General features: G+C 39.9%; 2 protein-coding genes across 2 annotated transcripts in view; both read right to left on the minus strand.

The window, feature by feature from the left end:
* Window positions 1–11,951, minus strand: part of disc1 (DISC1 scaffold protein) — a 65,039-nt gene extending 53,088 nt beyond the window's left edge. The window contains exons 1-6 of the mRNA XM_071205621.1: window positions 11,416–11,951; window positions 6,126–7,084; window positions 4,665–4,734; window positions 3,450–3,606; window positions 2,360–2,456; window positions 1,755–1,987 (exon numbers count right to left, since the gene is read on the minus strand). Coding sequence (XP_071061722.1) covers window positions 1,755–1,987; window positions 2,360–2,456; window positions 3,450–3,606; window positions 4,665–4,734; window positions 6,126–7,084; window positions 11,416–11,482 — 1,583 coding nt within the window. The 5' untranslated portion in view covers window positions 11,483–11,951. The remainder of the gene's footprint in view (window positions 1–1,754; window positions 1,988–2,359; window positions 2,457–3,449; window positions 3,607–4,664; window positions 4,735–6,125; window positions 7,085–11,415) is intronic.
* A 2,312-nt stretch (window positions 11,952–14,263) lies between these two features.
* Window positions 14,264–26,455, minus strand: tsnax (translin-associated factor X). The gene is made up of 6 exons (XM_034100800.2): window positions 26,130–26,455; window positions 23,591–23,680; window positions 23,374–23,488; window positions 21,793–21,923; window positions 15,718–15,839; window positions 14,264–14,869 (listed from the first exon to the last, which is right to left on the minus strand). Exons 1-6 carry the CDS (start codon window positions 26,143–26,145, stop codon window positions 14,495–14,497), a joined length of 849 nt encoding a protein of 282 aa, XP_033956691.1. The 5' UTR covers window positions 26,146–26,455; the 3' UTR covers window positions 14,264–14,494.
* Window positions 26,456–27,882: the final 1,427 nt, after the last annotated feature.

The following is a 27,882-nucleotide window of genomic DNA, read 5'->3' on the forward strand; positions in this document are numbered from 1 at the left end:
TTTACATGTCTTTTTAATGAGTGGCAAGACAGAGAGGCTTTCCACGGTGCTCTGTTGCAAGCTATTAACTTCAGAGGATATGATGCAAAATAATCATTTGCATCTGAGAAAAACCATTAAAATTCAAAGCAGGTTCAAGCAGGTGTGAGAGAAGAGGATTGAGGGCACAGCATGGAATGGGTGGAATAAAGAAAAATTGGGTTGTGGCTGCTTAATGCATCCTCTTTGAACCTGAATACAAACAAAATATTATATACGTTTATTGCCTTATTCTCACACCCAAGGCCTTAGATTTCTACAAAAATTGCAAGTGCACCCCTCCCAAACATCCAAGAGTATGCAATTTAGTTTTTTTTATGTGGAAATACTACATATGTATTCCCCAATTTGATAAGCTTCTCTATGCTTTTAATTTCAATTGGGTTTAAACATGACGGTGTGCTTTTTGACTCTGCTGTACTTTCTTGGCAAGAGACTAGAATATCGTTTGTTGCAGGGCGGCTAAGGCTGGGAAGCAAAGATTTTGCGAAATAGGAACTGCTTTGACACATCCTCCTCCAAATGAGCTAGTTTTATGATAGGAAATTAAATGACTTGATACAGGGAAAACATCCTAGGACTGAGGATTGGTGTTTTGTTATTACCACTGCAGCTCTACAGCAGCCCCACCTGGTGACTGACAGTACTGCAGGAACTGTGAGAACTGTCAACTGGATGATAAGAAATTAGTACACCTGACTTTCATTTACTGTCAAAGAAAAACCTGACCAGGACTGTGAGCATATAGTTGAAGTGTATTTTGTCTCATATGATTCATTATGTATATTAATATATACAGAACCTAACATAACAATAATTTACTTATCTATTCATAGAAATAATTAACAATACATTAAACTTCAAGTGGAGTCTTTAGCCAGTTGTAGATTGTAACTGGCTAAATAACTGTACTTAAGTATACATTTCAGCTACTTCATTTGAGTATTTACATTTTCTACAAACATTTTCCATATATGTATAACTCAACTAATAATAATATGTTGTGTTATAATTAATAAAGCTACCCAGCAGTAAAAGTATTACGTTAAATGATGAAGACAGAAATGCATAAATAATTTAAATGCAGTGATTATTTTTTCGAGTAATACTGTTTAGTCTCATCCAATCAACGCTTGTTTCCAGTGACCAATAGGAAGACACTTAACAATAAGGTGTGAAATGCAACTATAGAATGTGTGACGATGTTTCTTCACAATACACTCCCAAGGCACAATGTGACAATTACATTTTCCACCTACATTTGCTCATTTTCCCAATAGTGATGGACTATGTAGAGCAGGTGCACATACTCTCTGTTCATCAAAACCCTGTGAAACGTATGTCAAGAGATGTTTCCTCTTTTGAATTTGAGTCTCTCATGCACTGATTGCATTGAAATGAAGACATTATCTTAAAATGTAATATTGTGCCAGGGAACAGTAGGTTATGTCTATAATGATTAATCTTAATCAGAAAAAATGTCTTCCACAATCATTCTAATCAGAATAAGCATTAATGTAAAAATATGTTTTAAATTATTTTAGAATTATTCTTTGTATTTTCTTCTTGGGCATTTACTAGTTATTTAAGCATGTAATCAATCACTTAACGTGTGCATACAGTTTCTTCGGATTGCACACTTACTGCAATGTAAATCAAGTGATTTGATGCAAAAGTCAACAGAAAATATTCAGCACGAATCATGTGAGGCTGACCTGAGTAGGGAGGCTGAAGGTGAAACTGTGATCTGCGTGCGGTTTTCAGAGGTGACGAGGTCCTGCAGGGTTCGGCTCATGTCGCGGAGCTGGGCCACGGTGCGGCCCTGCAGCACGGAGCCCTCCAGCTCCTCGGCCTCCACCTGCTGCGCCTCCTGCTGGATCTGCTGCTCCAGGCCTCGGCTGCGGTCCCTCAGCTCCGTCAGCCTCCACTGCAGCTCTGCTATCTCCACCTGCACAGGTTTAATTAATGACCCTGGTGTTCATTATCAGGTACTTATCAATGTTCTGTTCTCTGGCTGTTATCCAGGATATAGTTCTTATAATAGTTCAGTTTTAGTTGGAAAAATAGTTCCTGTTTTTAAGAAGTTTTTAGAGTCTGTTTTAAAATCAGCATATCAAACAAAATTTTAGTTTAACTATCCTAACAAGTACATTTGGCACTATATTCAAGTACACAAACTTTCCTTACCCTGCAATTAAACACAACTAGAAGTCTTTCTATACGTTTTTAGCATTTATCAGTATTGTATTACACACGTGTTCCACATAGTGTCAGAAAATACCATTGTAAGCCTTAATGACATAATGTGAGCTAATTTTACCTCTATCAGCCGTTTCTCCTGGATCAGGCGATCTTTTTGATGCAGTGGACCGTGTGATGATTCTGACCTCTCCCCTGCATCCTGCTCCACATCCTTCCTGACAACCAGTCCCCAAAAAATACAGTCAAACCTCAGCAATGTTTTTTAAATATATTTTAAAACAATTCTAACCTTCTTCACATTTCAAGGTCTTGAGTTGAGCTTATGTGGTTGTGTACTGTGTACTGGGACATTAAAACGTGTTCCTTTATATATCACTAAATCGAATTGAACCCAATTTCGTACTGCTTTTCCTTCTAGCTTTTCAGCCCCAATTAAATAGAATGGAAGAATGTCTAACAGAGGTGACCTTAAATCTTTGGGAGCATGTTTTTTTAGATTCAAATATGTGTGGAAAACACGGCATCGCTGCTTGAGGTTACATTTGTCCAGGATACCCTCTAGAGAGGCCCCAACTGATTTCCTTCCTGTTGCAAGAGCTATTTTTGTCTTCCCTCTCAAAATGCTCTGTCCTACGACATAATAATGATCATGATCACATGACCGAGTTTATAATCAAATTTTACCCATAAAACTGGCTGCTTATACTTCCTAGTGAGATGAGATTCATTCTATAAGACCCTGTTTTGAAATAAATCTCACCAGAACAAATTGTATCTGGTGCTTTGTTTTATTGTGCAAATAATCACTATGTTATAGTATCAAATGTGTGATAATTAATATGACACAAGTCTGAATAAGTCTGAATATGTCTGAAATTGAAAGCATAACAGGGAATCTTTTCTTTTTATCCGGTCACATTTAGTACTTAATTTCACTTCACGTTTCGCTAAAAAAAGTCATTCTCCATCTCTCTCTCTCTCTTTCTCTCTCTCTCTCTCTCTCTCTCTCTCTCTCTCTCTCTCTCTCTCTCTCTCTCTCTCTGAGGGAGAAAGATTTTACTTCAGTTTCACAACAGTAGCTTTTGAATGCTGTGATATTAATTCTGTCACCACACATCATGCTGCTCATATCCAACTTGGTGTTACTACAGCAGTGTGAGTCTTGTGTTCAATGATAATGCAGCTAAAGTCATTGTTTTGTGACTGACCTGCACTGACTGCAGTCCGCCCTCTGGAGGGCGCTGTGCACCACCTGTCTGAGCCGCTCCAGGAACAGAGCCACGCTGGGCTGTCTGGAGGGCAGACCCAGCTTCAGAGCGCCTCGCTCCCTGCACAGCTCCTCCAGCTTTTTCCCAAAACGTTCAGCTGAAAACACAAACACACACACTGAATAACAGGCAGCAACATTGGCCAAAAGGTTTTGTTATTAGAAACTATCTTCAATTCCGAGAGTCCGTGTAGAAACGTAATGTGACTACAGAAATCAGATTACTCTCTAAATTATAACGCATACTGTATGCCTCATTCACTAAAAAAACACATTGGCATTCAAAATCACTAATTATTTAATTAAAAAATGATACCTTCACTAGAAGAAACTTAGAGAAACTTTCGCTACTAAACAGTTCTCTGCTTGCTTTTTCCAAGAAGATATCATTCCTATAATTTAAACTTTCAGAATCCTTCATTTCATTTTTTTTAAATGCACCTTTCTGTTTGGCTCCCAAAAAGCCATCGGAGGGCAAAACATTAAGATCTACATCAGCAAGAAAATCCTATTATTTCTTGTCACAACATTTCAGTAAAAGAAGATTACATTTCATTGGTTCAACAAACTGTGGATTTATCCCATGCAGTCTTCAAAGTTAAAACAACCCAGGAAAGCCCATGCATGCATTCTGGGCTACCTCCAGTTTAACCTGGCTAATTTATCTGATGTGTGAGCACTGACATGTGGACATACGGACAAGTCAACACTCCAGCTTTGGATAGACAAAGAACACTTATAGGGTTAGTTTCAGCTTGACTGATAAACTAATCATCAAACCAGAGTTATTTGTACTAACTTCTAATAGTAGACATGATAGGACACATTAGTCAAGATAGTATGTCAGTGAGTCGCTCAGTTCACAACAAACCATTTATTCAGCTTGAATTAATGTGCAGCCTTGCATGCTTTATCAAAAGCATAGTTTGATCAATAACTATCAGTTAGCAAGAAATCCAATAAAAGCGACTGAATTAATTCCCATTACCTCTCACTACTTAAATGTCAAACAGATGAGTGCCTGGGTCCTGACTGAACAAATCAGTAATACCTTGAAATAAATTGAGAATCCCAAAGAGAACTGTATGTGAAGCTGCTGAAACTATGTCCTACTTAATCCTTAAAAAAACGGCTCAATTGAAAGGCTCAAGTTCACCTGCATCATAGTCATCATCCAAAATGGCTTTCTGCTGGAGCCTCTGCAGCTTTAACATCATGGACTCAATCTGAAAAGCGACACACAATAGACTGAAGACAGAACATATGATGCAACAATCCAGAGGGCAATGCTCTTTAAACTGTCATCACAAGGCAAAGAGAGTGAAGGGGGAATGACCATTTCAATTTGACACCACGTCAGCAATCTGTAGGTAAGTCTAGGAAGTTTAAAACCTCAATATCGTCACTAAATATTGCTATTTAGAGTGCATCTCATCAGGTAACACTAATAGAAATATGTTGGTGTTTTTAAAGTCAACGTTTCCTGTACCTTCTCATTTGTCTACAACACACAATTTGAGGGATTTCACTTGTTTGGTTTGGCTTGTAAAATCCTCTCAAATTGGGGATTAGGACATCAAAGAGATGTCAAAGATGAATATGAAAACATTTGTTTTGAAATGGCCAATCATTGTTTATTCTTATTTGTTGTCAGTAGGCTCATCACATTAAAACTGAGATGGTTAAACTCACTCTTTTCTATGTAATTTTGGACAAAGTCTTGTTTGTAAGAAGTTTGGTGTTTAAACATAGAGTAGTGTAGAGCTGCAGATGTGTGATATGTGGTGAGCTTTATAATTAAAAAATAACACGTTGGCCTACACTATTACCGTAGCTGGCTCATGCTCTTAAAGAAATTGTTTGACATTATTGAACAAATTCTCGTAAAATGTCTTGCTTAGAGTCAGATTTGAAAAACGGATACCTCTCTCTCGTGTTAAGCTAGCAGCTTTTTAGCTTAGCTTAGCTTAGCGCAACGACAAAACAGGGGTTCACCAACTTTTAACTCTCTTCAACTTTCTTACTGCTTTTCAGTCTTTTTAGGATTTAAACAAACAAGGTATATCATTTGGGTACCACTTTACAATAAGACTACCCTTATAAAGGGTTTACGAATAGTTTGTAATTCATTTATTAAATAATTAATAAGCTTTTATATGACATGAGATAAACAGGGCAACTGTGACCGGTTGCTTGCCAAATAGTGAGCCCACATTTATCTGTACTGCTATTAGCCTTATATTGGCTACTTAGCTTACTTTGTCTTCTTCATCAGCCAGCATCCTTGGTATCTGTTGATTCTCGCCAAGTAGCCAATATAAGGCTTAGCCATCTTGCCGAATAGTGAGCCTGTGTTGATGTATGAAAACTATGTTAGAACTGGTTTATAAATGGTTCTTAATGATTAATAAAGTGTTTACAACCTAATTATAAACCCTTTATGAATCCTTTATAAGGGTAGTCTTATTGTAAAGTGGTACCCTTACATTTGATGTGCAAAAAATAAAATGTTGAGATGCCTTAGTACTCTGACTCTGAACCTGGTCTTGGAATTGACTTAAACTCAATAAGGCTATTGTGACAACAGCCCTGCATCCCAAGCTCACATCATGCCTACCTTAGTGTGAGTGTGGTTGTTTTGGAGGCAGTCTTGCAGCACACCCTCATACTTCTTCACCAGGTTGTCCCAGCCTTGCTCGGAGACAGGCGTAGCGCTCTCATAACCTGAGGTGACGGAAGAGGCGGAGGCGGTGTCTGAGTCCAAGGACAGTGAGGAGATGATCTCTATGTCCAGAACTGGGGAGTCACATTCAAGCTGGTCAGGCGTAGCCCCCCTGCCACCCCACTGACACTCCCGCCAAAACCTACTGCCTAATGTCAGCTCCTCTCTCTTTGCCTGGCTACCTGGGGAGGAGGAGGGCAGTGACTGGAAAGGAGTTGACTGTTTTGAGACATTGTGCACAATGGATAAGGTTGCTGGTTTTGATTGAGGGGAACTAGGTGCATGAGTTGACTGATATGGGGGTTCTGGTCCCCTGGGTGGTGTGGCAGTGGTTGAATATGTCTTCTGGCTGGTGTTTAGAGACTGTTGGATAAAACTGAAGCTGGAGTTAAAGGAGTCCTGTGCTGAGGAGGACTGGAGTGCTGGGCTCGGGCTAAAACTGAGTTCATTCTGGGACAAAGAGGATGGACCCCGATGGCTGGATGTACCATTAATGGCACTGTAGTCCACATGGGGGAAATGACGAGTTCCAGAGCAGAGAAAACTCGTACTTTTCCAGGATCCACATGTGACTTTATCAGGCTGAAGCTGATTTATTACAGACACCTTGACAGCAGGGGTGAGACTCATCCTTTGTGCACTTGTCCCCTGAGTGATGGCAGTGTGACGCCCAGATTTCCCATTCCTAATGCAAGTGGTCCTCCCTTCGTCTTCCTCCTCTTCCTCCTCTTCCTGCTCCTCCTCCTGCCCATTAAAAGTGCTCTGTAGTCTGGACTGCTCTCCTCTCATGTACCCTGGTCTTCGATGGAGCCTCTTACGAGTGGAGCTGCCGGCTGTCCCTGGTGCTCTGCCACCTGTAAATGCAGATATTAACCATTAAGCTGGACAACACAGTCATTAGGAAGGTAAAGAGTGAGCTCATAGGAAAATGTGCCAATTTCACAAGAATGGAAAAAATATCAGATTGTAAGTAATGGATGTGATATGGCCAAAATGACTTATCCCAGGCTTTGCTGTTAAAGCTAGCTTTGTTAACTGAATGACAAAAAACTTTGGCAGATGTCAGACAGTTCCCAGAGTTCTGTTCCAGCTGTTGGGAAATACCAAAGCCACACAGTCATTTTGAGTTGAGATACGCCTCTCAGTGGAGGAATGGCCTACATGAACAATATTTGTTTAAGTTACATTTGAATTGGTTTATCCTTGAAAACACAGCCATGTTGACCTAGTCCAGAGGTTCTCAGACTGCTCTGATGTTTGCAAGGCTTTTAAGATTTAATTTAAAGATAGCAAAATGACAAACTCTCTTTCTGTGGGGTGCAACATTGTGTATTAGAGGATGGATGTTTACAGGGAAAGTAAGAAAGACTTGGGGTAATGGAACAAGCTTTAAGAATAGTACCAGTACACTTTGATAAAGCACAAGACGCATTATTTGACGGCGGTCCAACCTCACCGAGAGCCCTTATAGTTGAGTTTGTGTATATTGGCAACTCTCATTACTTATGTAAACAGTCATTTGATTAATTGTTATTTGATTTGATACATAGTATTGATCAGTGCAGCTTTTGAAATTGAGAGGTTCAGATTAGGGCCAAAACAGAAACATTTAAGCAAACACATAATTTAAAATCAATAATGTCCCACTGTTTGTGTGCAACAACTTTGGATATTGGGAAAAGTTTAATTTGTGTTTGGACAGCAGAGCAATGTAAAGAAACACGCAGTCCATGTTCTTAATAATGTAACTAATTTCCCTAATATTGTTACTCAATTACTAAAATATCAAAGCTTTATGATGGGCGGGGCCATGAAAGAAATACTACTGCAGTAGATATGGCCAATCTTAACAATGAGGGTAAAACATCAGTGTAAACAGAATTTGGACTGAACATGGAGCAGGATGATAAAGTGTGTCTTCAGAGCACCTGCTGCAGCTCCACATGATTAATACCACATATCATGTGTAGGATTCAGAGAGGGAGACACGCTGAAATGTTGGGTATCAACAGCCCCTTTGTGTACAGCTGCGCCGCTGTCTCTTCCACTTCTGGCTCTCAATTTTCTCTTCCCACTCACACACACACACACACACACACACACACACACACACACACACGTCACACACACACACACACACACACACACACACATGGGCTTATAGTGAAACACTGGGGGCATTCAGACTACTATCATTGTAAAACCCTGTTACACTTTTTTTTAAATGTTGTATTACTATCACAGTTATTTAAAGTCTGTGTCTAGCTGTATATCAAGACAGGAATGCAGGGCATCAAACAAACCAAGACCACTACAAAGAAACAAGAGACACCCATGACCTCAAATGATGTCACTCCTAATCCTCCCATGTGACTGGAGAGGAAGAGACACAAAAGGACACCACTTAAGGGAGAGTTTGGATGTTAGGCTGATGGGAAGGCAGGGTTTTTAGCAAGGGTAACATAGGGGGGTTCCTTTGGTACCCATGTATGTGTGCGTAGAGTCTTCTGTCCACTGGGACCCCTGTGCGCTACAAGCTCAGGTTATAAGCAGCTCCATTAGTGTTTCAATGCAGACGTGGCCACTGTTCCATAACCAATTTAAGTAACCCAACACTATCCTCAGTACCAAAGACAACCGTCTACCATCTGGTGTGGACAAGAAATATAATATGTAGCTACCTACTCCACATTGTCAAAGAGCCCAGGAATTGAAAGGGAAAGGACTTGTTGATCGAAAGTGCTACTGTATCCTCAGAATGCTTCGATTACACAAAGAGGGCTCTTCTCACTAAAGGGGAAGGAAATGCCTCAGGGCCCATTGTGCATGTCTGTCTGTGTGTGTGTGTTGGGGGCATCTACTTCTCGGTTGAAGCCCTTCAGAGGTATGTCATTTGCTGCTTCCTGCCAGGCTTTGTGCCGAAATAGTTTGTCAGGAATTCCGGCAGAAACAGCTAATGGTGGGATGAAGTCATTGTTTTTGCAAGTCAGAAGTTAGTCCCCATTAAAGACCGCCAAGTCCCAAGTCCTGAACTTTCAGTTTCAGTCCTAAACAAGACATAAATGCGGCCCCAGTCCATAACCTTCGATCAGCACATTTGGCATAATGCTATAAGGTTAGGTTTTTATAGTTCTATTCCTGCATCTTGATTGGATAGCGTTGGGTCAAACAAAGGGTATCAGGGAAATCCAGTGTCAAATTGCTTTGAATGAATAGCGAAATTGTAAGCTTGTATTGATTTGGTGCACACTTTAAATAACTTACTTTTAAATATATGGACTTGGGGGAAGGCATTATTATTTTTAAGTAAAAAGCTCAAGAGAAGATGAGATTCATTGTTGTAAAAGTAGTAGTCTTACTCGATGAAAAGTCATGTGACTCGAGTCCACACATCTGGAAACCGCAAACAAGCCAGGGAGGATTAAAGGTAGTTCAAATCTGGAGTCTGAATAATCCACACTGCGACAATTACAACTTTCTAGTTGAAACTTGCTAATTCTGAGGAACCTCTTAACAAAGTGTGGGAAAACGAAGCGTTCAGACAGAGGAGGCCGGATTATTTACCTTTGGGAGATTAAACAGGCCCTCCTCGGAGCCCTCAGGTTAAACACAACATCCAATTGGCTGCTGAAAGAGCTTCGGCCACAGAGAAGAGGAATGCAGAGGATCTCATAAAAACACAAATGTTTGAGGAACAAGCTCAGCAGCACCCTAAGACACACACACACACACACACACACACACACACACACACACACACACACACACCAGCAGATCTACATGTCAGCAGCCTCCTGAGAAGCAGTGCTGCTCGGCAGATGTGCAACACTTCGCCACTTGTGACCGACCACAGCAACAGGGATAAGGAAGTGAAAGTCTTTGGACCGTGAATAGGACAGATGGTGACCCAAGAAGTAATTCTATCTGGACAATTTATTTAATGGCTGACAGGAAACTGTACTAATGTAAGACCTTCGCTGCATTGCTCTGGTGAGACTTTAAAAATAAAACAGCTCTGCACTTCCTGTTTGGTCACACGAGGATCATAATAAATTAGCTGAATTTGGTGGAGCTTAGTGGAGTGAAGACAAAGCAGTGAGAAAAAGACTGGCATGGTTAAAATGACTACACCCACAATACTAAAATATGATGTAATCTCTTTTTAATTGCATTACCTTTTAACGTCAACATCCATCATACGAAATGAGTCTGACTTTAGATCTCTTTATAACCTATTTTTTTATGTGAACAATATGTGTAAGAAGGCTGGTCTTTCTTTTAGATGCTGAAGTAATCCTACATTGGGAGTTGGTTAGCTGTACTTTCACACTGGTTACATGTTTGACAAGAATATTGTTCTAAAACATGAAGACAAGAAGGGCCAACCCGTGTCACTGTTGAAAGATGTGCAGCTACTGTAAAGATTCAAACACACTAAGGTTATAACTTTATTATAGAAAGTTTAAGCATGCCAAGATTTGAATGAAAACAAGTTATTACAGTCATCCTATCAGAAACGGAAATATCTAACAGTGGGCGCAAATGCAAATAAGTTACGCAAGATAGATCATATACAGCTGGGTGCTCATACTGTACCACTCTAAATTGTCATTTGAGGGAAACAAATCTTTCACAAGTATTTTGTTACTTTGCAATCATCACTGACTGTCAGGGACCCTTTGAATTATATGACCTGAATGATTCAAAGACATACTCAATTTTTGTATAAAAGACAAAGCCGTGGTGATTGTCAATGTGGAGAACACAGATCCCCATTAAGCCACACTGTTGTGTATACAGTGACATAAAGAAACAAAGGGCAAAAAGCAGGTATTGTTTTGGACTAGTAACTAGTTAGACCGGTTAATAGAGGTGAATACAGTATTCAGATCCAGTGACCACTGTAAGCTTTTATATAAGTACCCTTTATAGGTATTTGCAATGTTATGTTTTTTGATGTGGTCATTCCAATAAAGCTCCTTTGTATTGTATTATTGTATTTTCTTCTTTCTAGTTTATTCTCATTTTCAATGACTTATTATTAGGTTTGTATTTACTTTCAAAGTCATGTTAAGAACCATGGGAATATTTAAAACAGCCTTCATAATCCCCAACACCTTCCCTTCTGCATCAGATCTATGGTTTTCGTGAGAAACAGAAGCTGTAGAAAATAAGTTTGTTTTACCTTCCATGACTTCGCAGTGAAGCAGAGAGTTACTGTGACGTCCCAGCCCCATTAGTCCAGCAAACATCTTTCCATTAACAACTAGCTGTTAGTGGGCAGAGAATGTCAGATCCCGGCACTATGGAGTTACATCGACCATGTTTTAGTGGAAGAGGAGCCAAGCAATGCGACTGATCTTATTTCCGTTGTGGAAAAATGAACCCAGGCTGTTATTTTCTCCCCAACTTTGGAATGACATGTGAAGCCGGCTTTTTTACACGCGTTCCTTTGTCCATAATAAACATTTCCTGACGCAAGTATTGATCCAATCCGTTGTCTCCTCTGCGGCAAACAAGTGGGTCCAGTTGCGTATTTGAACACACGGTCTGGAGAGAAATGGTCTTCATGTGTTGTTGGAAAATCATCCAGTGGTAAATGTTGGAAATGCAGAAGTAATGAGTGTGAAAGTGTCTCATCGATGAGTTGATCTGCAATCCGTTATTCGCTGCTGCGCCCATTCGTTGTGCGTCGTGTTGGAGCAGCGCGAGGAGCCCCTACGTGTTCTGGAATTTGACTCCAGACTCCTTCAGCCCGCCTCACAACCGCAGCAGGCAGGATGCACACTGCTCTATGCGCACACTGTGTTTATTGTCATATATGTAGCTGGTGGAGTTAAATAAAAATATTGTGTTAAAAACACACACAAAAAAGCTGTCGTTCTACGTCCAACTCTGTTAAAGGCAGATAAACAATACTGCACTTAAACGTATTATGTAGCACTCTCGGAATGGCCTCATTATCATTATGTGAGTTTGCACATTCAACCCTTTCATGCATTACTTATCAATTACAAAGTAAGCTTTTTTTTTGTTCTATCATAATTGAAAGCAAAGGGAAAACATGCAAACATAACTTTCCTGTTATGTTGTTGCAGTTCAATCTACAATCAGCCAATCAAAAGGCTTGTGACAATAGACCAATCAGGATAATAAAATGGATATTGTCAACAGCTAATCAAAGGGCTGGTTCCAATCATGGCTTGAATCTATTGGGAACTCAGAGGGTTCTTTCCATCCTTTATATACAGTACTGTCTTTGGTTTACATCGGACAGTGAATTGGCTTGTTTTGATTGTCCAAAAAACATAAGGCTAACATTAACTTATTTTGTCGGCAAAACTTTTAAATATAATGACTTGTTTTTACTTATGTGTAACCTATTGAAATGCACACAAAGATGTAGAGAAAGAAATATACATTAGAAATGCACAATTTAATCCATTTTAAAGTATGTCTCTGTACTGCACAACAGTTTTTTTGTCATGTAGGTCAACTAATTGTTTGGGTGCAAAAATGCATGTTATTTTTGCATATTTTTATACACCAATATCCTGACAAGTCTTGCTTTGTTTATGCAAGTGAGGGAATGAATAAGAGGAGACCCCACATAGAGCAGAGTCTTTTCAACCTCCTTCCCACACATCCAAGTGTTCCTTTCATTCAGTGTGGCTAGTTGATGGACAAGACTCTGTTTTGTGGGCTGAACTGAGCTCTTTATCACAGAGCGCAGCCTTTATACTTAGTAAAGCCACACTGTGGAGGGAAAGAGAGCTGGGTGGCAGAATGAATTAAATCAATGTAGATCCCCTTTCTGGTGTTAAATATGAAGAGCACTTAATGTCTTTTGGCAAAAAAACATGTAAGTGCTAATATGTTGTTGTTCAGGTTTTGTAATGTTTTGAAACATGAAAATAAGTATTTTACAGCATATATTATCAGAATAGGAGAGTGCAAACAGGTATGGGCGAGAGTTAGAAGAAGGAGGAAAAGAGGATAGATAAATATGGTAAATCAATGGTAAACATAAATGTTTATCTGTAAGGTAAATAACTAAATATAATAATAATAAAGACAAAAAACAAATAAATATAAATAAAACGGGTAAATAAATCAATGAATAGTATTTGGACAACCTTTAGTGCACGACATTTCCTAATGTAATGTAGATTCATGCAACAAAAAGCAAATCAGAAAAAGCCCGGCGGTTGAATTTTTTCAACGCAGGCATTGTAATTTATTTTATACAGTGTATATTTATAATCTGTAGTAATATTGAATTCATTTGATCTTGTTTCTTCAAGATTGTTTCTGTTTTATGGATAAGCATTTGCTCTTATAATATATATCGGTAGTACGGACATTTGCCACTAGATGGCAGACTCGTATAACACTTGAACTCATTATATTCTGTCACATCTCTGAAAAGAACATCGAAAGGAATGAAATGACAGATGATCTTATTTGTGTATGACTATAAAACTATTGATCAGCAAAATGCCAACTGTCTTACATCCCTATATCTGAAGCAGAATCAATCAGAGACAGAAATTACATCATAAAGCCCCCAATGATGTTCTCATAGATTAGCAATTACAAGCCTTTAAGCACAACCGGACCTCATATTGACTAATCAGACTCACAAGTATAATTTTCTTTCAAATTAATTCATTCTGAACAAGGGCTTCTGTTACTGATTATATATTACGCAGGCATATCATAACCACAATCAGTCGACGAGAAAACAGCAGGATATCAGCCAAAAAGTGGTCTAAATATGCTCCAAACCTGATTCAGAATGTACGTGATAGCAGCGAGGTGAGGATTGTTTAAAGAGGGTAGAAAGAGGACTCAGTGGGTTGTGTGTGCCAGCCACAGAATAGGCACGTACAATGTACAAAGGTCACATGTTCAGTATGCAGTGAGTGCAGGCAGCCAATGGTTCTACCTTAGATTATCTGTGTGTGATAGAGAAAGTAAAATAAACACACACTATCAAAACAGTTTAAAAAAAACTATGAGAACATGACATATTTGGCATAGAATTCTTTTATTCATGCAAAACAAATGAAATCATCAGATCTTTATCACAGAAAAAAATTCTATTGTCTATTGTAACAGCATTTTTACTGTAATAACAAAAAACTAAAAGCCAGAACATATCAAACATGTCAAATCGCATTAAAAAAGACATGTAAACTTGAACCAAACCAGGGGAGACAATGCCACCAAAGAGAACATAAATGATGTTAGCTGTGCAGGATTTAAACCACTCCTTCCTCTGGCTCCATGTGCGTCGTCCTGCTGGAGAACACATCAGCCAGCATGTGTTTGGGGATTTCGGAGCCGCGGACGCGCAGAGCGTAGCAGGCGTCCTCCACCTTCCCCAGGCTCTGGCGCAGCACGTGCAGCTTCTTGGAGACCTCGTACGGGCCCGTGTTCCCGATGTAGGAGAAGCCGTCGTGGATCTGCCGCAGGAACTGGCTCAGCTGGAAGGGCGTGTCGATGTCTCCGTTGCCCACGCTGCTGATGCACATCCGCATCAGCTCGCCCGTCAGGTCTGCCACGCCCAGCAGGTAGTCGGAGGGCGACACCTGGAAGGTCAGCACCTGGCCCCCTGAGAGGCCCCCTGAGAGGCCCTGAGAGGGGAACATGGTGAGGAAGAATACAACATTAAAACATAAACGTCCACATTGACAAAGAACACTTATTTGGATGATTTCCTTTCAAAGCTTCTAGGCAGATTTTGCAGATTCCTACTCTTACCCTTCAGGATTTACTTTCAATATTAATCATTAAAAAGAATGATTACCAAAGGTGGCTTATGTTGTATAGCTCTGCTTCTAGTCCAACTTCTTGATTTTTGTTTTTATTATCATTTGTTGTATCCAGCATAATATGTTTAGTAACTTTTGCCTTACTGTCAAGGCACTTATGTCTAGCCACAATTGCATTATTATTATTTTAGTATTATAAAAGCCCGGAGCCACAAATAAGCAAAGTCAATTTTTTCTCGAGCATGATGATGCTTTTACTACATATGTTGAAGTTCAAGCAATTTTGTCGGCATCAACAGGAAGCTATTATCTTTGAAAACACCAGGCTGAGTGGATCAAAATGACATAATGACACATAATGCTTATAAATGCAACACAGGGTACCAACCGATCTTGCCTTTGAGTGCAAATGCTACTGGTTTGAAAGCTTCATACAAAAGAACGATATCTTTAAAGAAACAGTTGGGAGAACGCATTTAAATGCTCTCTTAGCTGTAGTGAGATGAGGCGCTCAATATTACTCTGATGTCTGTACACTGAATGTGAAACTGGCCAGCTGGCTGTAACTTCATATAAACTATACTGACATGAGAGTGGTTTATATCAAAGACAGTCATTGCAAGAAAAATTGGAAAGAAAAAACACAAAAATAAGAATTAGACTTATTTAACAAGCATGCAACTTAACCAGGAAGCCTTCTTTTAAGTTACCTCAGAATCTTCCTTCTCTGATTTCATGAACACCAGCCTGGCGTTGATCTCCTCCAGGCTGATAAGACTGCGATGACGGATATAGTGCAGGAAAGAGGCAGCCTCCACATACTCCTGGATCCCTAATGCATGAAAATAAGCAGATTGATTAATACCCAACAAAACCTGGGAGATACATCCATATATTTCTCTGCTGCAGCTGTTAAATCTGAATGTGTTTTCCATTCATTTGTGAATTACTAAGAATTACTACCATTTCCCAAATTGCACGTAGAGTGTGTATAAACACTGCATGGTATCTGCACAGTAAAGATCACACATGGAGATAATGATTCAAATAAAAGCTGTTTTCTGTTGCTGTCTTTGAATTGAACAACACAGGCCTTTTTTGCATTCGGTTGAGATGTCTGTTTTTTGGCCCTGTATAACCAACAATCAAATAATCACAGGACGGAAGACTTTGTGCCTGAAGTTTACTTTTGGAGCGGCAATTGAACTTCAAAGGGCCTCCTATCTCAGCGTGTCTTACAACGGCGTGCTGAAGAGAGGAGATGGTGGTTCATCTCAACTTCAATTACCTTGACTTTTTAATAGTTGACTAATTACAACTTTTAGCTGCCAAGTCTATTTTGTCAATGAGCTTTATACTCTAAGCTATGAAGACATACATATTTTCCAAACTGAAAACGGTTTGGCTGTTTGAGATTTCTGTCATTGTAATTTAATGGTGCATCGACATGTGTTTACATTTCAACAAACGGTGTGTAAACTGACTCTGTTTTATGTCCGTAGCATCGCAGTGCTATTGTTAGCTCGGGGTTCATCTGGCTAACAGCACTATCTGTACCCTTGGTAAGTACAGTAAGGTTTGTAATATTTGGTACAATGTACAAGCAGTTAACAAACTTAAAGTTGGAAAATATTGCTTAATGCTATTCATTTTTTTAGATTACCTAAGCAGCACTAAATAATTTGTACACTTCGAGTCATTTATTTTATTGTTTACATCGTTTTCTTTTTGGTGATGGCTGATTCTGGAGCATGATCAGGAAAGAGAAAAAGGAACAGGGATAGAGCATAGGCAAAAGGAAGAGTCAGGATTGTTCTTGAATATGCTAAACGTCATATATACGGAAAGAAAAGTTTTTTCACTGCAAGTTTGGCAGTGTGTGAGAAATTATTTCTAACTATAAATATAAGAGTCAACCTTGGTTGGGAAGTCAACGGATAAAGAATACTGCAGGATTTAAAGAAATATGATTATTTTATTTAGAAAACACATTTTGAAACATGGTTTAGCATGGTTCACCTATACATTTTAGTTCTTACTCTTTCACTTAAATCCTAAAAACTTAGATCTTATATTTAAAACTTTATCCAAACCTTTCCCCTCTATGACCTCTCGAGGTTTATTAGAGGGTAACAGGTTGCAGAGAACGCCTAGCCCGGCCGGGGAGTGTGAAACGTAGTCACTGACCCACTCCTACCTCTGACAAATGCAAGTTCCAATGGGGACCTCTCTCCCTGTGTGCCTCTCCACCTCTGTTTCCTACTTCCTACCCTTTTCCCTCAACCTATCCTAAGGGAGTGCATGTATGTAGACACGTTAGTTTAGCTGCTATAGGCTTGGACTGTTGAGGGGGGCACCTTACTCCGTCTTTCTGGCTGTTTGTACCTGTGTACTCTCATGTTCCGATTAACCCAGCTTCCCTCAGATCTCTTTTTTGTGTCCATATATACGCCAGGATCCTGAGTCGAGGCTAATCCTGTTGCTGTGGTCGTGTGTCCTGGATCCTCTATCCTGAGCACTGGATCTGAGTCCTAGGTTGCGTTCCGATTATCCAAAAATCAGCTCCTAAGTTCTAACCCTATCTCCTATTTCCTGACCTCTGAGTGAAACGTCACGGGGTTAAGGGATAGTGGATAGGAGAATTCAAAAGGACTTAGGAGAAGAGACTGCGCTACTTTAGAGAATCCGAATGCACTTTCACTATCCGACGTGTTTATGATGCGCCAGCGGACGTCATGAATGTGCGTCTGCTGCTGTGGGGGAACTATGGAAACTACAGTTTTCTATACAGCGGACTACAACATGGATGTTTAATAAGAACGAGGGACTACTGTAAACTCATCTAGAGACTCTGCACCGTGCTCTGATGCTGCTGCTTTGCTTTATGAACGTGGACAACAGAGAAACATATTCTTCATGACCAAAGTTGGAATTGAAATAAAAAAGGAAAGTGAAACTTATGCTCGTCACCCTCTCCCTCCGGTCCACATTAATACAAATGATCCCAATACGTATGATTGTATGAACTAAAGATCTTAAAATCAATACAGATGTATTTATTATAAACGTTAGTCCTTAACACCTATCACTGTGTATATCACCGTTCAAACGTCTTTTAAAAGTTGAACAAACCCCACACAGCTCAGTAAAGACTGAAATGTTGACTTTATTTGATCATTTCAGTAAAAACTAATGTTCATATTTCTCTTTTTGATTATAATACTGATGAACGTTCAAAACAAAGCACTTTGGCAACTTACCACATACGTTTTAAAATGCTTAATAAGCACCGTAACTTTCATGATATCATTTCTCTGTCATAATCGGTTGTTTCTGTGAACGGCCGACTGTTGAGTGACGGCAAATGCTGCGGCTGCAATGCATTGTGGGGCAGCATTTTCTCTTCTCCTTTCGGTAAGGGAGGTCCAGTGATTCCTAAGCTAAAGGAGGTTATAAAGGAAGTTTGAAAGAATTCTCATTTGGAGAATTGGAACGGCACTTATCATGGCTGCCAGTGACGTACTTCCGGGTCATTTCACTCCGTTAGGAAGGTTCCTAAGCTAAATGGACTATTGGAACGCAAACCTGGACTTCGAGTCGTGGCTGAACCTGTCTCTGTGGTCCTGCCAGACTCTCACCATACTACTTCCCTGATGGCTCCCACAAGATTGCTGACATCCTCGTGGGATTCATCTTCTTATTATAGACACATGCATTTCCAAACATTTGGACTACCTATGTTGTAAATGTATTATCTTTTAGATTTACACACGGCATCTATTGCACGTCTGTCCGTCCTGGGAGAGGGATCCCTCCTCTGTTGCTCTCCCTGAGGTTTCTCCCATTTTTCCCTTTAAACTGGGTTTTCTTTGGAAGTTTTTCCTTGTACGATGTGAGGGTCTAAGGACAGAGGGTCTAAGGACAGAGGGTCTGAGGACAGAGGGTCTAAGGACAGAGGGTCTGAGGATAGAGGGTCTAAGGACAGAGGGTCTAAGTACAGAGGGTCTGAGGACAGAGGGTCTAAGGACAGAGGGTGTCGTATTGTCATACTGATATTCTGTACACACTGTGAAGACCACTGAGACAAATGTAACATTTGTGATATTGGGCTATATAAATAAACATTGATTGATTGATTGATTTAGCATCAATTTACGAATATACAGCTCAGCAAAAAATAAGAGACGACTTCAGCATTATCAGTTTCTCTGGTTTTACTATTTATAGATATGTGTTTGAGTCAAATGAAAACATTTTTATTTTATTCTATAAACTGCTGACAACATTTCTCTGTGTTGGAATTTAACCTGGAAACTAATGGCTGTCATACATGTAAAGATGAAGGTTAAACAAACATTTGGAGTGGTCTCTTAATTTTTTTCGGAGCTGTATGTTAGTGCCTAAAATAAGGTTTTCCAAAATATTTGAATCCCACATATCCACAGCTAGATTACATTAAGGACATTTGTATAAAAAATAAGTTGTTGTTCTTTCTCTCGTTTCCAAAACAAACTGCATGTCCTTGCCAGATCAGGATGTCCACGACACAAGTGGTGGTGCTCATGGAAACCATACTGCTTTGATTAACATTATACCGTTAGGATTTATCAACATAATAACACTACAAACAACTAAACGCTCCCGTTTGCCCAACAGATGTGACACTTTTGTTTAAATTCAACTCGATCTGAGGCGGACAGGCTATGACATGAAAAGGTTTCACAGGCTTTGAGGCAGGCGGAGCTCAGTTCCTGCATTTGCTGCCAGGAGCGGTTCGTGCTATTTAGTCTGAAGCAGCGGTTACCTCTGGTCACTCAGAAAATGACTGTACATCTCTCAACAATGACTCAAGGAAAATACCAAGTGGAAATTGGAGGGATTTCACTGGAATAGCGGTTGGAAAAGTTGCGGGCTCAGAGCGGTACGGCCTGAATGGAACAGTAGTGTAATGCATGCATTAATTTCTCCAGATGAGTTACAGATTATTAAAGTTTAATGTTTGACCACAGAGCCGTTCACTGAGTTGCAGGTGAACCCTGGGCCCCACCAGTACACGGGCTAAAGAGCTTTTCAAAGGGCCGCGGACCCCGGTTATCAGTGGCAATTACGTTCACATTCAGTCCACACTATCTTTAATGGTCCCTATAAAAAAAAAAAAGCAGATCCATTAAACATGACTGGAGACTTCTCGTCCAGCCAAGATTATCTGGTGAGTCCGTGCAGCGGGCCCAGTCTTAATCTAATAAAGATGATAAAAATGGAAAAAAATGAAGCGTCTAATTGCTGGGAACTGCCAATGGTCACGTCGCAGAGGATGCAGCGGTGATTCCTAAGTGACCACAATCTAAAAATGACTTCCCCAGCTGCTAGATAACAGCTCACTCTCGCTCGCAGTAATGTTTTTCTCTAAACACTGCAGACACTTTGGCTAGGCTAACAAAAACTGATATTGATTCCAGTGGGAAAACAAGTTTATCAGAGCTATCATATCCAGGCCTGCATCAGAGCCACGCTCTCACACTGTCAGTTACTCTGCATTCAATCCTAAGCATGAGCACATTCAGGCGATCATTTTATAGTGAAAGCTGCTAATTATATGCCACATGCACTCTGCTGGAGCTTGTTTCTCACTTCAGTAATTAGTCATATATATATATTGGAGAAAAACAATGCGTTGATCCACTAATTGTAGCAGACTGGGAAACTAAACTTTTGACCTTTAACAGTATAATGATGGATATACAGATTATATTTAAGGCTAAAGACTACAGGGGAACCTTACAGACGATCTCATTCAGAATGAAGGATATGATTAGTCAGCATGTGATGTATAGAGAAATCAAATATAGTTAGAAAATGATAGAAAAGGTCAGAATCCAGGAAAATGACAATTCTTTATAGGCTACATTGTGGATAAATAATATAGGAATTAATATATAATATCTAAAGACAGATTCATGGAAGTAAGGATATATTTATATATATATACTTTATGGGTATATATATATATGTATAAATTCATGTCTATACAAGCGTGTGTTTAAGATATATTTAAGTATGTGTATATGTTCATACATGCATGCATATGCAACTGTATTGTATGTTGGTATTTGTATGTCTTTTGTATATATTATTATACGTTTTTTTAGAAGAAAACTTATATTTTTAGTTAACATATATCATTTACAAAATATATTGAACTAATTTACAAACATGTTCTTAATATGAGCATTCAATCAGATGCTTACTCAAAAATATTTGTAATAAATACTCTGTGTGAGGCGGTTATTAGGCACAGCGGTGCTTTGAACTGAACGCCAACGTCAGCATGCTAGCAGCAGGGGAAAACGTCACCATGTGCACCACCTCAGTTTACTGAGTTAGCATGCTTTGCTAATTCAAACTTAACACAAAGTACAGCTGAGGTCGATCACATGAGTCACATCACATGAGTTTAAAGGTATTTCTTCATAAACCAAAGTATTCAAAATAATAAAAAAGCTCAGAAGTTTGATTACTGTTTATAGAGGTTCATTATCTTGTACAAATATCAATTGTATAGAGACATGAGAGGTGGTAGAATAACATCTTCAGCTTATATTGCAGAGCAAAGGGCTGTGGCAACACACTAGCGATGGTTACCAACTGCTTTTATTATAATTTATATACATTAGTGTATTATATATTTTCAGAACTATTTTTCCCAAAGCTTAACCCTAAACATGTTTTATATGCTCTTTTATGCAAATGAAGGTAAGGGTTTGTAAAGGTCTACGGTAACTCACCTCCAGTGAACGCTCTGTGGAACTGAAAGATGTCCTCTCCTCTGAGCTCTTCAGCTATTTGACCAATTTTCTGCCTGACTGCATCCAGTTTCAACTCTGCTTCATTCAAAATATCCTCTGCATTTGGTACACTACCAATAAAAGACAAACACACAAAATAAACGTTAGAAATACAAGATCAGAAAAGTACAAAAAACAGAAGTTATATTGTGTTTTGCATATGTACTAACTGAAAATGAGAGGAATTCTCCCTGTGGCGAAGGGAACTTCGTCACTATGGACTGACGGCTTCGGGCCGGGTGATATGGCACTTTGTTAGCGTGATTGCACAGTATAGGTTGTCTGTGGCTGATGATTGTGTGCACCTGGTGTCCTGTGGTGTCTCCTCCCCCCTCACCTGTGTCTTGTTGTGATGATTGGAGGGTGGGTATTTAGGCTCTGTTGCCCTGTCTGTTGAGAGGTGTGTGTGTGTGTGTGTGTGTGTGTGTGTGTGTGTGTGTGTGTGTGTGTGTGTGTGTGTGTGTGTGTGTGTGTGTGTGTGTGTGTGTGTGTGTGTGTGTGTGTGTGTGTGTGTGTGTGTGTGTGTGTGTGTGTGTGTGTGTGTGTGTGTGTGTGTGTGTGTGTGTGTGTGTGTGTGTGTGTGTGTGTGTGTGTGTGTGTGTGTGTGTGTGTGTGTGTGTGTGTGTGTGTGTGTGTGTGTGTGTGTGTGTGTGTGTGTGTGTGTGTGTGTGTGTGTGTGTGTGTGTGTGTGTGAGCTAGGAGAACCGCAGATTGAGGCGGTGAACTTTGTGCCCATGTTTTTAATAAATGCCCACGCCGGGTTATATTTTTGGACGTTCTGCCTCTGCCTCCTTGCTTGGTCGGGCCGCTCAATTGTCAGCTTCACAAGTGGTGTCAGAAGTGGGATTTGACCAAGTGAGGAGGTGAAAATTGCGAGAGGGAAGAGGAGGGATCAAGGAGAGGAACCACGGCTGGGGGTGGCTGTGCCTGGAACGGACCAGGGGGCCACGGCTGTTGGGGCAGCAGGAGACGAGAGACGAGCAGCAGGAGACGAGAGACCAGCAGGAGGAGCAGCGTTTGCGGGTCGAGGAGGCGGACCCGGACCCACGAGACTGTACAGACACTGTGCTTCCGGGGGAGAGGGGGAAGGAAATGTGGCGAAGGTAACTTCGTCACTATGGACTGACGGCTTCAGGCCGGGTGATATGGCACTTTGTTAGCGTGATTGCACAGTATAGGTTGTCTGTGGCTGATGATTGTGTGCACCTGGTGTCCTGTGGTGTCTCCTCCCCCCTCACCTGTGTCTTGTTGTGATGTTTGGAGTGTGGGTATTTAGGCTCTGTTGCCCTGTCTGTTGAGAGGGCTGGGTGTGTGTGATCCTTGTGGCTGCAGGATGGGTGAAAGGAGAACCGCAGATTGAGGCGGTGAACTTTGTGCCCATGTTTTTAATAAATGCCCACGCCGGGTTATATCTTTGGACGTTCTGCCTCTGCCTCCTTGCTTGGTCGGGCCGCTCAATTGTCAGCTTCACACTCTCATTTAAATTCACCAATTAAGATGTATTGTTATCATTGTTTATACCTGGTCACTCTATGTAAAAGGAAAATGGTCCTCTTGCTTTCGATGGTGACGTCTCGACTGATCTTGACAAGGCGCTCATGTTTGTCGTGTTTGGTGTCAAGCTCCTGTTGGAAAACTTCAAAGACAGAAAACAAAGTTAATTTGATGTCTGGACACAAATGAAATCCAGACAAGATGACTGTGACACTGCAATTAAAAAGGCTGATGGTGCAGTTACCTTTGAAAGCAGCGATGACCGGTGAGGATGATTGTGCACTCGCTTCACGATCCTGCGCTGCATCAGCATTTCTCCGGGAGCCTCCTTCACCTGACACAAAGCATAAAGTATGCAGGTGGTCTTCAATAATAAATGGCTCTTTGCTGTCAATTTCTCAAAACTGGCCTTGTCAAATTAAAAAGCCACTCCATCGATGTTGCTCAATACGATCAGTTTAGTCATTTGCACTGATGTCAACAGTGTTTATTGTGATTGGTGGTAAAGACATACATATTTAATGGAAGTCTGTGTTACAAACTGGATTTTGAGCTTTAAACATATGGTTTTGTTGTGGGATTTGCAGGATCTAGCTTTGTTTTTGAGATTCAACTATTTTTGGTAGATGGAATTAGAGCCACAACCATGAGATAATCAATAACAATCTGCAACTATTTGTCTTTCTATTTGATAATAAATGAATGGTCAGTTTTGAAAAAAACAAAGAATCCTTCGTTACAGCTTCTCAAAAAAATGTATCTGCCGATTTTTTAGAAGTTTTTTTTATGATAGATAAGTGACTAACCTCAACATTCAAGGCTTTATTGTGATGTGCACAGTAGCTACAGTGTATATATGGCGATGAAAAACGTCCCAGGCTCCTTCAACAATGCAACATAATATATAGGACATACAACTGAGCACATGCTGCTTGATACTCATGGTACCTGTCACTGTAAATAGAGTTTTGTAAACTGTACCCTGTACATTATGTTGTATGTCATCCTTATTGTTGTTCTGTTGTTTTTATGTTACATGTGTAACTAATGTCCTGCAGGTCACCCTTGAAAAAGAGATCTTTTGATCTCAAGGGGCTTTCACCTGGGGCCTGTACTACGAAGCTGGTTCAACCTAACCTGGATATGTTTGAGTTAGCCGGTTGGCCTAATCCAAAACATACGCGCTGTCGCTAAACTGTACTACGACGCTGGTTATCAAGTGGATCGCTCAAGCCAGCCGTGTCCTATCTAGTTAGGTGCGCGTTCACCTGAAAGGGGTGGTATTTGGAGCATTCGACCAATCACAGACATGGAGAAGCACACTGACAGCGCAGCGTCATACTTCCGAAGGAAAAGTGAACTTTAATACTAGTCAAATATGAAGAAGTTAAACTTTAAACATCCATGACTTAAACACTTTATCCAGGATAAAAGCCACATAGCTGCACCTGCAAGGTGAATACAGCTGGAAAAAGAAAAAGTGTTTGAATGCGTACATTAGCAGGTTTATGATATCACTGCCCCGTCTAAAACACGATCTGACTTTAATTACATTTGTCTCGAGTGTTTCGTCAACTTAATGTGTTGCTTAAAATAATACTTCTGCATACAGTCTGTGACACTGTAAGTGTTGCACGGCCAGATACGGCTCAGCTGACTCAGATAAGGAGATATATGATACATTATGATGTGATATGAATGATAATGGGACACATCGACGTCTGCACTCAGTGTACTTATGTTGTGGCAGCTATTTAGTGCTTTCTTAACGCTAATGTTATAATAGTCAGATTGCTCTGAAGATGGGAGGTGATATTCTATTCATTTTCACGTTCACATAGTCGGTGATTTTTGCCGGCCGTCTTTCCTGCAACGGCAGCTTTTCTGTATTTCCTTTCTCCTGTAATATGACTTGATCGCTTTAAACTCCGCACACTGAGCTCTGATTGGTCAGCAGGCGGTGCTTTCACTGAGTTGAGCTCTTAGCCTGCAACCTAACCTGGTCCCGACCAGGTTAGCGGCTAAGCATAAGTTACCATGGAGATCTAGCCCTCTAAAAAGAGAACCAGCTTCGTAGGACCGGAAAGCCGGAGTTTTCCCTGAATTTAGCCGGCTAAGCGAAAATCCTGCTTCGTAGTATACCCCCGTGGTTAAATAAAGGCTACAAACAAACAAAACCAATACAATAGTGCAAGAGAATGTTGAAGATGTGCAAGTAAATACAAATAAAACAAATAGTGCAAGAAGAGTCTAAAAAAAGTATAAATACATGAATGGAATATGATAAATAAATTGCAAGATGCAAACAGATGAATGTTTATGGAGGCACCTTGTGCATGCTGATCAAACTAATTTGAAGACATAAGTTTGGGGTTCTGACTTTTTTTTTACTCTCACATTTGGCAAGCCATATCATCAAAATACTAAACGAGAAAATAGTGGGCTGACTAAATCAATAATGCAAATGCTTTAGTTGCAGCTCCGTTAGCTATCATTGCTAAGACCAGTGTCACTTACTAACAGAATAATACAATTTGAGCTATAGTGTGATCTTGACAAACAGTACTGTAATAAGAGAGGGACAGAAAGACAGTTTAAACATCAATATACGAATTATTGCATTGCAGTTCAGTCTTAACAGCTAGCATGCTGCATTGTAATTCAAGCTAACTCGTTTGTTGACGTTGCGTTGTATGGCTCAGTTAATGCTATTCCATGCTGATGACAACAACCAACAATACAGCTCGTTGTTATCTTAGTTGAGTCTCAAAAGCTGGACTTACCTTCTCGCCTATTCATGCTTTCGGTATTGCAGTGTATTCTTTCAATGAATGTAATTATTGTACGCTCGGTCAGGGATGTATTCGAACTGCTTTAGCTAACGTTACAGAAAGCTGTGCTGCCGACGAGTGTAGCGAGGTAGAGTGTTGTACATGTGTCAGGGACTATCAACGTGACTAGAAAAAAAACACCCGTTTGAACATAAAAGTCACCAAATCTGAGCGGTAATAAACATACTGAATTAAACAGTTCTAAAATGCCAAATAAAGCATGTGTACTTGTTTTTAACAACAGGCATTTACGTGGTCCTCATTATTCGCCGGGCTTTTGCGCTGTTTACAAGCGTACCAGGAAACGAGAAGAAGTGTCTGATGGGATATGTAGTAACACAAGAGGGCATTTTTTTATTACAGCATTTCTTTAATATACTTAAGTCATATTTTGGAATTTTAACATTTAAATGTGTTTTGAGTAATTAAAAACAATAACATACATTTTAAAGCAAGGAAGAACACAGTTAATTGTTTGTTTTAAGAAATATTGTGCTGAAATATGACAAAATATCGTTGTACTTGTGATTGATGGGGTTATTTAACATTCAGTGTCATGCATTGTTGAATTAGTTGATACAATATGTACTCTAATAATATGAATGTTTCTGTGTAAAATATATAGTTTTAAAGGAGGGGGGTGGAGAAGCCTGCGCTTGCAGCCAAAATACTTTTTGTTTCAAGTACAAATCCAGATTGAGTAATCAGACATCTCAAGGCTGCCACCCTTTATTAGCCTGTGTCATTTGTTGTTATTAAGTATGTTTCATCTAACCCTTGTTTATCAGATTACTCGCTTCTCTCTATAACCCCTCCTCCAGGGACTCCGACAGTGTACGTGCCACACGACTGGTGCCAATTTGAGCTTGCACTTTGCCTCTGCACCAGCTTCCCGTATTTCACGACTGATAGGTCACACTTATTTCCACAATGTTGTATTCAGCTGAGTATACATTTATGCTTGATACAGATGATATACAAGTGATATTATGCATTCCGATGGACGATTTAAGTCTGTTTCTCAACCTCAATCATAAGCTTCGTAACTGCCCATGTACTAATTAATCAGTCTATTATAACACCAACAACATATTTGTGCAAAACATGTTTTTGTTGTGTGAAAGGAATTTCACACATGTAAACCAGGAATGAGGGCAAATCACACTGACGTTGACGTTGAATGATGATGCCTTCAAGGGCTCCCTCCAAGCTCTTTCATTCGGGCTTTCGACCTGCTCGCTTCTCCCAATGCCTCTGTTATTGAATAATTGTATTTTGTCATGCGTAACCTATTTTATAAATCAAGCTGCAGGGATGTACGTCCTGCAACTACAGGAAGGAAAGTGTGTATCACACATGTCAGTGATGCCCAAAGCTAAAACTATATTAGGCTTACATCACTTTTCCAGCTTGAGTTGCAGATGCACTTCACAATTGTTTTCTCAAAACACACGTTTTCTGGACATACGAATGGATCCAATGTTAATGAAAGTGCATCCTTTATTTTGTCATATTGGTGTTAAATATTAAATATAGGCCTCTAGCTCTACATCAGCCATGGTTGAGGTGGCAACGACAGAAAGAAAGTATGTTTTTGTAATATGTAGGTTTAATAATTCAACTGTATTTATTCTATTCTGTATGCAGAGTTGATTCAAGAATTCAGATCATTCACTAATCAACTAAATTAAAAGTAAAAGTGCTT

The sequence above is a fragment of the Pseudochaenichthys georgianus genome, chromosome 15 (genome assembly GCF_902827115.2).
Source record: "Pseudochaenichthys georgianus chromosome 15, fPseGeo1.2, whole genome shotgun sequence".
NCBI lineage: Eukaryota > Metazoa > Chordata > Actinopteri > Perciformes > Channichthyidae > Pseudochaenichthys > Pseudochaenichthys georgianus.